Source organism: Diorhabda carinulata, chromosome 6 (assembly GCF_026250575.1).
Source record: "Diorhabda carinulata isolate Delta chromosome 6, icDioCari1.1, whole genome shotgun sequence".
NCBI classification, from domain to species: Eukaryota; Metazoa; Arthropoda; class Insecta; order Coleoptera; family Chrysomelidae; genus Diorhabda; species Diorhabda carinulata.
This window is the reverse complement of record NC_079465.1, coordinates 11,439,140-11,452,571: the sequence shown is the minus strand read 5'-3', so window position 1 is coordinate 11,452,571 and position 13,432 is coordinate 11,439,140. Positions and strand designations below refer to the sequence as shown.

At 33.7% G+C, this 13,432-nt stretch overlaps 2 protein-coding genes across 2 annotated transcripts in view; both read left to right on the top strand.

The window, feature by feature from the left end:
* The window catches only part of LOC130895024 (uncharacterized), a 721,573-nt gene that overhangs the window by 526,530 nt on the left and 181,611 nt on the right, over positions 1-13,432 (top strand). The window lies entirely within an intron of this gene.
* LOC130895271 (craniofacial development protein 2-like) lies at positions 6,433-7,048 on the top strand. Its single transcript, XM_057802494.1, has 2 exons — positions 6,433-6,550; positions 6,627-7,048. The coding sequence occupies exons 1-2, from the start codon at positions 6,433-6,435 to the stop codon at positions 7,046-7,048; spliced, it is 540 nt and encodes a 179-aa protein (XP_057658477.1).

Genomic DNA, 13,432 nt, shown 5'->3' with positions numbered 1-13,432 from the left:
AAATGTAACCAAATTATTATTATTATAGTAAATATCTTCTGTAATCTAGAGGTAATACTAAATATAACTTTCAATTATTATTCTTTTCAGCAATTTTTTCTCATATTGTTTCAACTTGTAGAGAATTGTTGCATGTAATCCCACTTCTCTCAATTATCGGTGATATATTCGATAATTTCGTTTACCACATGTTTGAACTACCATAATCACAGACCTCTACATTGTGCCATATTAATAATTATTCGCTACCGATTCATTTAGTCTTTCTGAGTTCTACGTACTCCTAGATCCATGGCTAGTTCTAATCAAATATCTCTCATGTACAGACCTTAAAATTTAGCACTTTTGAAATTGCGGTGATAAAAGGAAACACATTGGATTCAAACAAATATTTATTCAAAATCATGAACATGAAATGGAAAATTATTTGTTAAAAATAAAGGGGTTAAGTGGTCCCTATCTCGCCACTGGCATACCTGAAACCTGGCACTTAGTTTTTCGAAAATGCTTCGACACATACACATAGCGCTGCGTATGTTACCCATATCTTGTCGAAAGCTCCTCCTCTAATTACTGTATTGTACTCGACTTTTAAGACAACTCCATAAAATTTTTTTGCTTTCCACCACGCACTATCTGGTAAACAATTTTTTATTTTCAATTATTGATTATCACGAAAATGTATGCCAATTTTGAATACTTGTAACACAGTCTTTTTCACAATAAATTTATTCATAGCAAGTTGTTAGGCGAATAAGACTTCTTGTAGATGTTTTTTGTATATATGTATGATTATATTGCCAATAATTAACTCACTTGCCATTCGAATATTACTGGGTTTAATAGACTATTTACCTTATTTTTGTATATTTTCTACAGTATTATTCTTTTTAAAGTATTTATTATATTAACGTATATAAATAAGTACGTTTTTAATTGTGTTTACAACGAATTTGTTTTGTCTTATTGATATTAGCAATTCTCGAATTTTCATATTTCAAGCTTGCTTATAAGTACAGTCGTTTTATTTGATTTTGATGTAAAAGAGGTTTTAACAGTTGCGTTCATCCATTAAAATAAATTTTTACAAAGCTTTAAATTATTTTTGTTCGTTTACTGAAATTGTATATAAGTTGATATATTACTTTGTTATCTCACTAGTCAGGATAGAAAATATATTCATTCCGTGAATAATATATTAGTAATTAATAAAAATTCGTAAATGCCCTGACACGGAGTTATTGAACTAAATGAGAAATAAAGAGAACTGATGCAAATAGAGAAGCGAAAAAAAGTTCTATCTGGTTCTATATGATTCGCTGTACCAATTTCTTATGCTGATTAATCGAAGGGTTAAGAGACACAGGTAAAAAAATATTCTTTGTATTCAATGAATATATGAGATTGGACACCTCGAAGCCTATGTGCTTTTCATAGCCGACCAATAATAAATTGACTGTCAGAATTGTAGCGAACAATCAATGAAATCAGCAATATCTGTTGATTACATGTAGTTGAGAGACAAAAAGTACAATAATAAAAAAAAATCATTCTCTTTATTAGACAGCATGAATACTAACATGAGTGTTCCATCGCTTCAATGGACACCTGAAGATGCTAGATTTAGTAGAGGATGCAACGTGCTTATTCTGGTACGTAGAGGACGATACCTATATTCACATCCATCGAAGTGTGGGAGGTTAAACTATTACACCTACGACCGTATGAAATAGAAGACGAAGATTTTCAACAGGTAGATCTATTCCACATCCTCAACTTTCTAAAATATGTGGGACTAATAGAACAACTGTTAACACTGAGCATCCCCAGTGCTATGGCGAGAAAATGGGACACAATAGATCACAGAAATCAATACTATGATATGATAAATAACTCATCACATCAACAATCATCTCATTACCTTGAATAGTTGGGTCTATTTTTAATGTGAATAAGATTTACTTTTGACTCTCATAGCCGCTAAAGACGTAGGGTTGTTTAAACCATGTGTTCGACGGTTTCATCTTTTGCTTCGCATTTTCAATGAAGAGGTTAACTACAACTTACAATTTCCAATAAAAGATTAGTTCAGTGATTTTTTACATGCCTGGGTCAGTATTTTGAAACTCCATAGTTTTCTGTGTGAACTAATGTTTTCAAGTTCATGAATTAACAATTTAGATCTTTGCTATTAACTCCCGACATAATATTAGTAACCTTGAATCTAGAATAATTTCCTAATCTTTGTAAACATATGCGTTTCCTCAATAAACCAAATATCAAGTCCCTCACACATTTACAGTAAATAAAATGTAAGTTTTGTCACAGGTCATAATGCCAATGATACCAACCATTAAAGTAATATACATATACACATTCCAGATCTAATTTCATTATTCTCTACAATTTTGAAAGGGTTTCTTTCACAGAGAAAAATGTTAGAATTAATCACTAATTTGAGAATAAATATGACCTATTGAATCATTATTGTTGCACTGCACAATTGGCTAAGTAAAAAGTTCCCCACAATGAGAAATATGAATAAACACTGTAGATAAAAATAATTTCAATGGAATAAACTTTAAAAACTTGTGTATATAAAGAAAGTCAAATCTGAAATTGTGAATTGTCTTTAATTTGTGAATAATATAGAGTTGAAATACTTTATTTGGAAGAATTCTGTATGGATTGTTAGAAGACATTTTCTGTAACGCTGCTGTTGAAATGTCTGCATAGCAAATATGACGACTGTTATGTATTCTGATATTCGCGTTCGAAATTTATGTAACAAGATATTATGTTCTCGCCTCGCTGAAAATTCGAGTATTATTATAACCGAGAAAAGTTTTATTATGAAGTCTTTGAAATAGTTTCTATTTTACATTCCCTACCTATCTGCTGTTTGTTAAATGATATTCATGATCTAATTGTTTGTTCCTATGCAACGTACTTATACAAATAGCTTTTTATACAGTTTTTTTGCCAGTACTTTCTCTGAAAAGCTCTATTTGTGTAGTATAGAAGAAAATGTTTTCTTTTTGGATGTCTTGCAAAAAATGTTGTTTTCAATATATGATGCAATATTGCGATTTTTAAATCTGTGTCATTTGTATATAGACAATTTTTATGTATTTGAAAGTCGGAATATCGAAAGATTAACTTGTACTATATAACTGTAATATATAAACAAATGATAAAATTTTGTTTTTATTTATTCAGAAATCCATTCCCACTTCCCAATTATTCATAATATCAAAGTAGAAATGACCATATTCCAAATTGTGGATGCTCTTCTAGAAACAATAAGCTGAAAAATAAATGCTAATTAAATGCGAATCAAGTGCCAAATGCAGATTTTATTTAATTATATGATGCGCAGAATCGATATTTCTCGGAATAACAACTGATGGTACTCCATTACCAAAACGCATGAAACGATTCTATGCGTAGTTGTTGAGTGAGGATTTTTTTATATCATAAAAAATCATGCAACGCAATCCTCTACGGGTTACCGTTACTTCCGTTTTTGTACAAAGTGGCTTCTTTTAAACGCTCCTTATCATCAAATTATACAGTCATTTTCTAAAATTCCAATTGCTACGCAATAACAAAAGTCTGTGGTCATAAATCTAGTGGTACCACAACTCATTAACGCCACCAATGACTGAAGGTAACACAAAGCTGAAGAATAAACATCAAATAAAACTCTCAAAAAACTTTTTTCATATTTAATCGTCTACCATTTCTAGTCCCTCCTGTTCTCTGCTCATTTAAGGCTCCTTTAAATATCACCATCAATAACAGCGAATTTGGAGCAAGTTTTGTTTGGTAGAAACTTCCATGAGTACTTTATATGCGTCTTTCGTTTCCCTAATGAAGAGATTAGTGTTTGTAGCGAAAAAATAAGTAGCATTGAAAACACTATTAACTAGTTCAATGGTGAAGTCATCGTAGTTGTAGACTCAACTTCAAAGTTATGAATACTTGCACTATATTGACACCAGGCTATCACAAATACATCTCAACAAATCTTGCTTGATGGTCTCCACAGTCGCATCGATCATCAACGTATTACAGTCAATGTTGAGGCGGATTCGTAAAAAGTCGTGGCATGCACTAGCCAGTAGGAATGGTGTAATTCCAAATGAGGTATTTTGAACCTTGAGTACCAGTAACTGGGGTAAGGCGAACTCTAGTACAACTTTATACTCAAGCGATTATAAAGAGTCAAAAAGGGAATTGAACCTTATTATCCAGGTGGAAAAAGCGAAAAATTGGAAAAATGTCTGCAACGACCTTAACTATAACATTTGGGAGAAAGCAAAGATGGTTGTTTTCCAAACACCAATTGTATAAAAATTATAAATTATACTATTATTGGCGAGCATTATTCACAGCCGATGCAGCTAGATAAAGATAGATCCCCGAAACCAGAAAAGGCACCGAGCTCCGAAGGCATTCCAACGTTAGAGATTAAGTTTATTTCTTACGAGTTCCTAGATCTATTGTTGACTACATACAATACATGTTTTGTAGCTACCGTATTTGCTAACTTTGAGAAGCACTGTTCCTCCTGGGTACAGTGAAGGAATCTCACTCAACGTCGTCTTTGGGGATGCACTGCAAGTTAGAAATCGCTGGAAAACTAGAAGTTCAATTATGTTCAGTGATGCTTTTAAACACTTCAATACTGTAGACTTTTTTCGCAATGGGCATAAGCAGTATAAAATACTTCAAGTGTAGGAACTATGGATATCTTGCAACAGAAGAGCTCTACAGAGGAAAACTCTACTTCAAATGTAGAATGGCTGTTAACAAAAACGCTGACTGGTGGACTAAATGCACCGTATGTATCAAGGTTGGTCTAATTAATTTGAGCACATATTATCGGAATCAGTAGATGCGGAGTTTACAAAGAGGCATTTTAGGAGCTAAGTAGGAAATGGAAGTGGAGATGATCAAGTCATTCACAGAATAACTAGAATAGAGTAGGAAACAGAAAAGCCCCTGGTTTAGATATCATATCAAACATTGGGTTAAAAGCAGCCAACAACGCAGCGTATGGACTATTTTAAGATTTTACAATGCATGTCTTGACAAAGCAACCTGCCTTGCTAACAATATATTCACCTGTTAAATTATCATTTCATCGTTCACTCTGTATGCTGGATGCGGCTGGAAAAATCTTTGAGTGTATACTGCTAGACGTTGCTAATTACCAGCAGGAAACAAGTGGAGATGATGAAGCTGCAAATTGGAAAGTACAGTATCATATCTGAATCGTTCATTCGATACTTGGGATATCAGATCCGAAACACGGTTCTGGCAAACAGAAATAGACACATGTTAACGTGAAAGGATTAAAAAAGTAATAGAACAAAACAAAAATCTAATACGAATATCAACCTAATATAACAAACATAACTGTAGCTAGGAAAATCCGCTGAAAACTTCAAGCAACTGTCCAAATAGTGAGTACAAATAACATATTTATTATAATTGTACAAAATCAACACGAACAAATAAGTATCAGTCAAGTGAAATTTTAAAGATAAAAACCATTAATAGCCGCAAAAAACATATCTACTAAAGATAAGAAGAAGTAAGAGAAGACAAAAACTAGTTTACGATACAGAGGACGGACTAACAAATATTAAAGAAATACGAAAAACAGATATTTAACAATAGAAAATAAATTTGAACAAACAGAAAGGGCAAAAAATGGATTCAGATGATGACTATTCAACAGAAAAAAGAAAAAAGGAGAGCATTAAAGGAACCAGAAAAAATATCAACTAAAAAGGCAGTAACATCGCTAACAAGAAGGAAGAAAGAAGATGAAGATAAGCTAGATCAAATACTGAACATAATTTTTGAGATGAAATTAGACCAAAAAGCGATAAAGAGAGACAACACATAAGGAGAGAACAGGAAGACATCAAGAAAGAACTAATTAAAAAAAAATTAACAATGGAATATAAAACACTTAAGGAGGAAATGAGAACATTAAAGAAGAAAATCGAAAGATCACAGCAGAAATGATAGAATTAAGAAAATCAGTTGACCGACTTGAAAAAGAAAGAAAGAGAAGTAACTTTGTGCCAACTGGAATAAAACTAAATACAGAAGATGAAATGAGTCTGAAGGAAGCAGCTGAAAGAATAATAAACGCACCTGAACCTGAAGTGAAACATGCAAAAAAAATTGGAGAGAAAACGTGCTTAATAGAATTAAACACTGAAAAGGAAAAAGACAGTATCCTCCAGAATAAGCACAAATTAAGAGAAATCAGAACAGAACAAATATATATTAATGAAGACCTCACACGAGGAGAACTGGAAAAAAGAAAACAACTGCGGAAAAGAGCGAAGGAAGAGACAGAAAAAGGAAAAACAGTAAAAGTTACAATAAAATAACAGTAAATGGAAAAGAATGGAAAGGGAGCAACGCAGAGAAAAAAATAGTGAAGCCAAACGATTCAAAAAACTAATACAAGAAGATGAGAAAACGGAAGAAACGAAAGGGCAAGGACAGAAGAAAAACGACAGTAGTAATAAGTTTAATTAATAAGAACAGTAGCACTAGTAGTAATTTTAGATGTAATGTTAGTTATAATAATCTGTTAGAGGAAAATAATAGCAATAGAAAAATAGCAGTAAAGACTCTCTTAAGAACCGAAAAGATGGAAGAATTAGCAAAGGAAATAGAAAAATATAACATAGATATCACGACAATACAAGAAACGAGATGGGAAAAAGAGGGAGAAATAAAAAAAGAAAAATACATATTCCCATTTACCGGAGAAGCAAAAAGGGGAAATGGAGTGGGATTCTGTGTAAGGAAGGAAATTAGAAATTGCATTGTAGATTTTGAACCAGTAAATGGAAGAATACCAACTCTGAGGCTGGAATTGAAGAACAAATATGTTACAGTTATCAATATATATGCACCAGCAGAGGTGGCACAAGAGAAGGAAAAAGATGACTTCTATGAAGAGCTAAGTCAAGTAGGAAAGAAAATACCAAAGAAAATTACCTACGAAATGTGATAGGAAATAAAAAAGGAACAATCCATAATGAAACTAATGACAACGGGCACAGACTAGCCCAAGTGGCAGAAATAATGAATATGAAGTGTTTATCAACCAAATTCGAACACCCCACAAAACATAAAGCAATTTGGAGACATCCAGGGAGAAACACCGAAACCCAAATAGATCACATCCTAGCAACAAAGGAAATTAGCAGAAAAACAACGGATACAAGAACTTAAAGAGGAGCACAAGCAGATACAGACCATTATCTAGTAATAGCAAAAATAAAAAATCTTGAACTAAGCAGATATCATGAAACAAAGAAAAGCACAAAAAGATGCAGGAAAACTAAAAAAAGAAGAGAATAGGATAAAATATCTAGAAGAAAGTTACTCAATAGACAAAAAAGAGGTTAACGAAACATGGAGGAAAATAAAAACCAATATTGCAAAAACGGCAGAAGAGACACTAAACAGGGAGAAAAGAAAAAATAAAGATAAAGAATGATACGACCAAGAATGTGAGGAGGCAAGAGAACAAAAAAAAACAAAGCGAGAACAAAATGGCTGATAAAAAAGATGAACAAAGTAGAGACGGATACGAAAGAAAAAGGAATAGAGCAAATGCAATTTATAAAAGAAAAAAGAACGAATGGCTTGATAGGATGATAGAAGAAATAAGTAATGATGGAAAAACAAATAACTTGAGACAATTCTACAAAAAGATAAAATATCAAAACTATAAACCAATAATAAAAACAAGATGGATAAAAGCGAGAGATGACAAAACAGAACACCACTAACAAGAGATGGGAAATATATAGAAAGAATACTATAGAGAAAGACTTAACGAGAAAGAAAAAATCGAACCAAATAAAGAAATAATGTTAACAGTGGAAGAAGATGAAGAGGTAAAATGCCCCACAGAAAATGAGGTGCAAGACGAAATACGAAAACCGCGGAATGACAAAGCCCCGGAAGATGATGGAATAGAACCGAAACTTCCGGAAATATGGTGGAGAAACACTAAGTAAACATATTTATCAACTAATGGAGCAGATATGGAAACAAAACAAAATCCCCGAAGAGTGGAGCACAGGCATAATCACACCAATATTTAAGAAAGGAAATAAAGAAATATGTGTGAACTATAGAGCCATCACCCTGCTAAATATCTCCTATAAAATACGGGCATATTTAATAAATAAAAGGTTGAAGGAATTAGCAGAGAGAGAACTAAGTGATTATCAAAACGGCTTTAGACTAGGAAGATCAACTATAGACGTAATCCACGCTATAAGCCAAGCTATAAGAAAAGACAGCAGATTATAGGGGGAAGGGGAATACATATAGTTTTTATTGACTTCTCGACTCAATAAAAAGAGAGAAAATAACAGAAGAATTATAAAGACAAGGATATCCAAAAAAATTGAGAAAAATCATAGCAATAATACTAAATAAGAGTGACATCAAAGTGAGATTCCAAGTTACAACATCAGATAAAACGTACACAAATAAGGGCGTTAAGCAGGGAGCCCAATGTCACCAACGCTATTCAACATAATTCTGGAAGGCATTGTGAGAAACGCAGGACTACAAAATAAGAACATCATAACAGATGCAATACAGAGAGTAGCATACGCAGATAATGTAACGATCCTAGCAAATGGACAGAGAATTATTAAAATCGATCAACAAATTAGAAGAAGAAGAAGCAAGAAATTACGGACTAGAAATAAATGCAGAAAAAACAAAATACATGAAAATAGGAGGAAAACTAAAACAGAAATCAAACCAACTGAAAAGTAGCAAATACAATTTTAAAACATTATCGACCTTTAACTATCTAGGAATAACGTTGGGACAAACAATCAGAGAGCGGATAATGATAGGATACAAAAGGGCTATCAAGCCTACGGAAGAAACAAAAACCTACTAAAAAACAAAAACATAACCAAACAAAATAAAATAAAGATGTACAAAACCCTAATACGACCAGTAATCACATATGCAATGGAAACAACAGTAATAAACAAAAGAGAAGAAGAAGAACTTAAAAGAACCTAAAGAAAGATAAAGAAAACTATAACAGGTCCAAATATAACACAAGAAGGAGAAAGAAAAGCAAAGAAAAACGAAGAAATAGGGAGAGAACTGGGGAAGGAGATACATAAAAGCACAAAGGCTCAACTGGGCCGGGCTCATAATAAGAAGAAAACCAATTGAAATAATCAAAAGAATAACGCAATGGATCCCATTGTGGCCAAGGAGAAGGGGCAGGCCGAGAAAAACTTGGAGAAACGAAATAGAAGAGGACAGAGCTCTCAATATAGAAAAAACTGGAGAGCAAAATGCCGGAACGAAAAGAATGGAAAATAATAACAAAAACAGCCAAAACAAACGACAAACTATAAAGAAAATAAAAATTAGAAAACGAGGAGTAATCCACCTCACAAAAAAAGAATTTAAAGCGCCTAAAGAGATAGCCATAATCCACATAGGATTGGAAGGCTTGATGATGATGATGATGATGAATTCAAGCAAAAAAAGAGCTGTCGCTAAAATCTACAGAAATGACAGTTTACAAGTTTACTGATAATGTATAGATGACTCCTCCGAAATAAATAAATATAATGATTCTATCATATTATTGATTTTCCCTCAATGTATATAGTTCTTGTAGCTAAAAATATACATTGCAGCTAGTGATGCTTTTTAATCACAGTACATGCCTTCTTGTGATACGATTATCTTAGATCTGTCAATGCCTGTTTAAAGATCTCGAGCAACATCGTTAAACGTTTTATATAAAGTTATATCCATTAAAAGTTGGATAGGTAAATTTAACGACGCTAGAACTTTAAATATATATATTTTTCTTTCTTTAATTGCAATGCGCAATATTTTGTGTTGAAAAAGTAATCAGAATAATTCAGTTTATTTGAATTTTGAATAGTAGTCGCCATGAGATTTGGAGGGCTTGTCGAATTATTAAAAGGAAAACATATTAATTACCTATACAGGGACAACATTTATTTGAATATTATTCCCACTGTTATTTATGTTTGTATTCGTGCTTTAAAGCAAAATACACCAGGATCCATATAAATAAGAATCACGAATTGAATTCATACAAACATCTTCAATTTAGGTGATATACACACACATTTTCTTTGGTATGTTCAGGACAATAAGAAGACCAAGTTTTGTGCGTGTATGGAAATATATGTATGTATAATTGAGGGATCTATTGTGTCATCTTTTCTTGCTGCGGCACTGTGGATGCTGAGTGTTTATAGCTGATAAATTAATCCCACCCTTTTCAAAAATTCTCGAAGCCAACTATTTTCAGTATCTAATTTATACGGGCTCACAATCAGTTTCACCCATCCACACCTTTTCTTGTATAGTGGAGTAATTTTTGACTATATCTCAGAGTGTATTCTCAAAACCCCATTGTCCAAGAATTCATCTGCTATCAAGCTCCATTTGTGAGGTCTGTCCTATTTTAACTTCTGCTGTTTTAGACGTTACAAGTTGTGACATCCATCTAGAGGTTGTCCCATCTACTCCTATCGCATCTAATGCTCTTTGATTGACTAGGCTGGCGTGGCCTGCACTCCAGAGTCTCAGTTCTGAGGTTGTTACTAAGAGCATTCCCATAGTCTTGGATAAAAACGATGCGATGCTAATTAGTCTGAATGATTTGGGTTTTCTGAATATTACTTTGGTTTTTACCTAAAGCTGTGGTCTATAGTTCTATACCTTAGCTCTAAGCTATACCTATTAAAGCGAAGTCAACGAGGAAGGATTTTTTCTTGCCCTTATTAAAGAGGAGCTGTTCGTTCCCTGCTGTGCATGTACTTAGCTATTGCTGCGGTTCCCCTCGTAGCTGTGCTATGTCCTTCCAATTTTTTTCTGGAGACGTACAGAAAAGTGAGTCTCCAACAATAGCAGTGCACTTTCCGTACAGCTGCCGTTTGGCTGTCTCAGTACCACTGCTTTGTAGCCGAAGATGTAGACTCAATATTTTTCCAACATTTTCTGAAACTTTGCCGTTGTGCTTTACTAATTTCTTCGTAGTGAATTTCTTTGTGTAACTCTGCTAGTTTCTAAGACACTCGCACCACTCCATTTGTATGCATCTAGTATCGTCTCCTTTAATTATACCTGAGGAGAATGGGTCTCTAGTTTCAACATGATTATTCTTTGATCAGAGATCTGTTGTGTTGAAGATACTCCAAGTTATATCTAAACTTTTTTCTTACACTTAATTGTTACAAAGGTTGGCGTGCTCCATACATGATGTTTTAAAACTTTATTCTTAAAATATATTCAAAAAATTGCTTACCTCTACTGTTGGTATCCTAGCTTCCCTAAACAGTGTTGTGTGCATCGCATCCCAGGAGTATTGCAGCTTCTTTGTCTGACAATAGCCCACTAGCCCACTCTCATCGAAGTAGCAGGAGACTAAAACGATTTCTTGATGCTTCTTCTCTTACTCAAAATATACTTGAAATGGAACGAGGCCTCTTGTCAGGAATTCTGGCAGACAAAGATAATTCGTATCATTACTTACCATGATACATGATCTCTGCATACTCCAGCTACTTGTGATATTCTGATTCTCTGTAAACCCATGGTTTTTATAATCCGGAACTACGCTAAAGTATTCTTTGTTGAAATTTGGGCGATGACTGCTGTTGCTTTTTGTTTCTTCATTCATAGTTGCTCCCACGAATAGCTGGAAAAAATTGGTTTACTAATACAGAGCCCCACATGTGGGAGGAAGGTCTTGATAAAATTCAATATAGTAGTATGTGAACATTTTTTGTTTTGACCCACCTGCATATATCCACATCAAAATGACCGTTCGATTTCTATGGGGCATGGGATCACCAATAATGGTTGATTTGCGCAGTTACGGATTCGCAGGGTTCGTCACATTTTTCACTGTAAGAAGTTGGAGCCGAACTGAATTTGGATACAGATATGCTTTAATTTTTGGAACAATTAGCTAGATTATTACTGAAGATGATTCATAGAGTTACGGTTATGATAGAGAAGTAAACGACAGTTTCAACAAAGCACTTAGCCGTGCTCCTTCGCGTGCTTCCTAGAAACCCCTAGGTAGGTCTCTGCAACTTTTGGTTCTCCTCCAGGTAAAAATGGCTCTTAATGGTTCGATGCTAAAGATATGGTTGAATCTGATGCGATAAATGCACTGGGAATCCTAAAATCTGGAATATGGGATTGCTCCTTGAAAGGAAAATCGCTGGAATTTAACCAAGTGGAGACTGTTTGATTGAAGTCGTCACTCACCGGATAATGAAGAATAACATCTATGTAGAGATTACAGGTACTCTTAATGTTTGGAAAAAAGCCCTTATATCCGTGAAGATGAGAAATAGAAGTTTATTAGTTTGAAGGCAAAAGCATGTAGCTCTTGGCCTAGTCCTACGAACCACACGATTGTTGAGCTTTACACAGTATGTACATTGAGCATTTTAAATAACTTGAAAAATATCTTATCAAACCTTGAATGAATACTAATTATCATAGCTGATTAATATACACTAAAAAGTTCACAAACAAAAAATTTCTTCAATGGATATCAAGAAATTCAGTAGGCAGTTGGAGTCCAAATCATCGTAAGTAACCCCACCTCTTGTCCTTCCAATATGCGGTATAATAGGTCGCCACTTTACACAAACATCGTTTTATGGAATACGCCGTTGAAGATATAGCAGAAAAACAAAGTGTAACTGTGCTGCGCACACCGCCATATCCTTGCGAACTAAATCCTATAGCACTTATATGGGCCAGAGAACTGGCGAAAAGCAGTCCAGCATGTCATTAAAGAAGAGGAGAAAATGTGGGATCTTGAATAGTTGATCGATTGGACCGTCGACCCTTTAATTATAACGTCAAGAGTAGATGACGAGATAGTTCCTCAGATGACGAAGAATATTATGATTTTTTATAAATTAATTTCTGTGTAAGTGTACCTAATACTATGTACGTAATGCCTAATTTTTATTTTGTTAAAATAAAATTCTTTCCTTTTTACGATGAAATCAATGCCAAACTATGAAAGTGGCTTGAATATTCATTGGGTCACTCTGTGGTCCCTTTGCATACCTAATGAGATTTTATTACTCTATACCTTTCTGAAATAAACTATAGTAGGCATTATGCAGCGGTAGAGATACACTAACCCACAGGCAATGGTCATTTCATCGTCGATTTTTTTCAAATTTCCCGTAACTTGAAGTTTTAAAACACACAAAATGGATTGAGTAAAGAAATGATCCTCTTGTTTGAGCTAAATACTCAAATACTCAATACAAATACTAAAAAGAATCCGGACTAATATTTGCACAATTCTGAACTTAATTGC

Coding starts and splice junctions, on each gene's coding strand:
- LOC130895271 (XM_057802494.1), top strand. CDS start 6,433: ATGGAAAGGGAGCAACGCAGAGAAAAAAATAGTGAAGCCAAACGATTC. Junction 6,551..6,626: donor ACAGAAGAAAAACGACAGTA/GTAATAAGTTTA, acceptor ATAATCTGTTAG/AGGAAAATAATAGCAATAGA.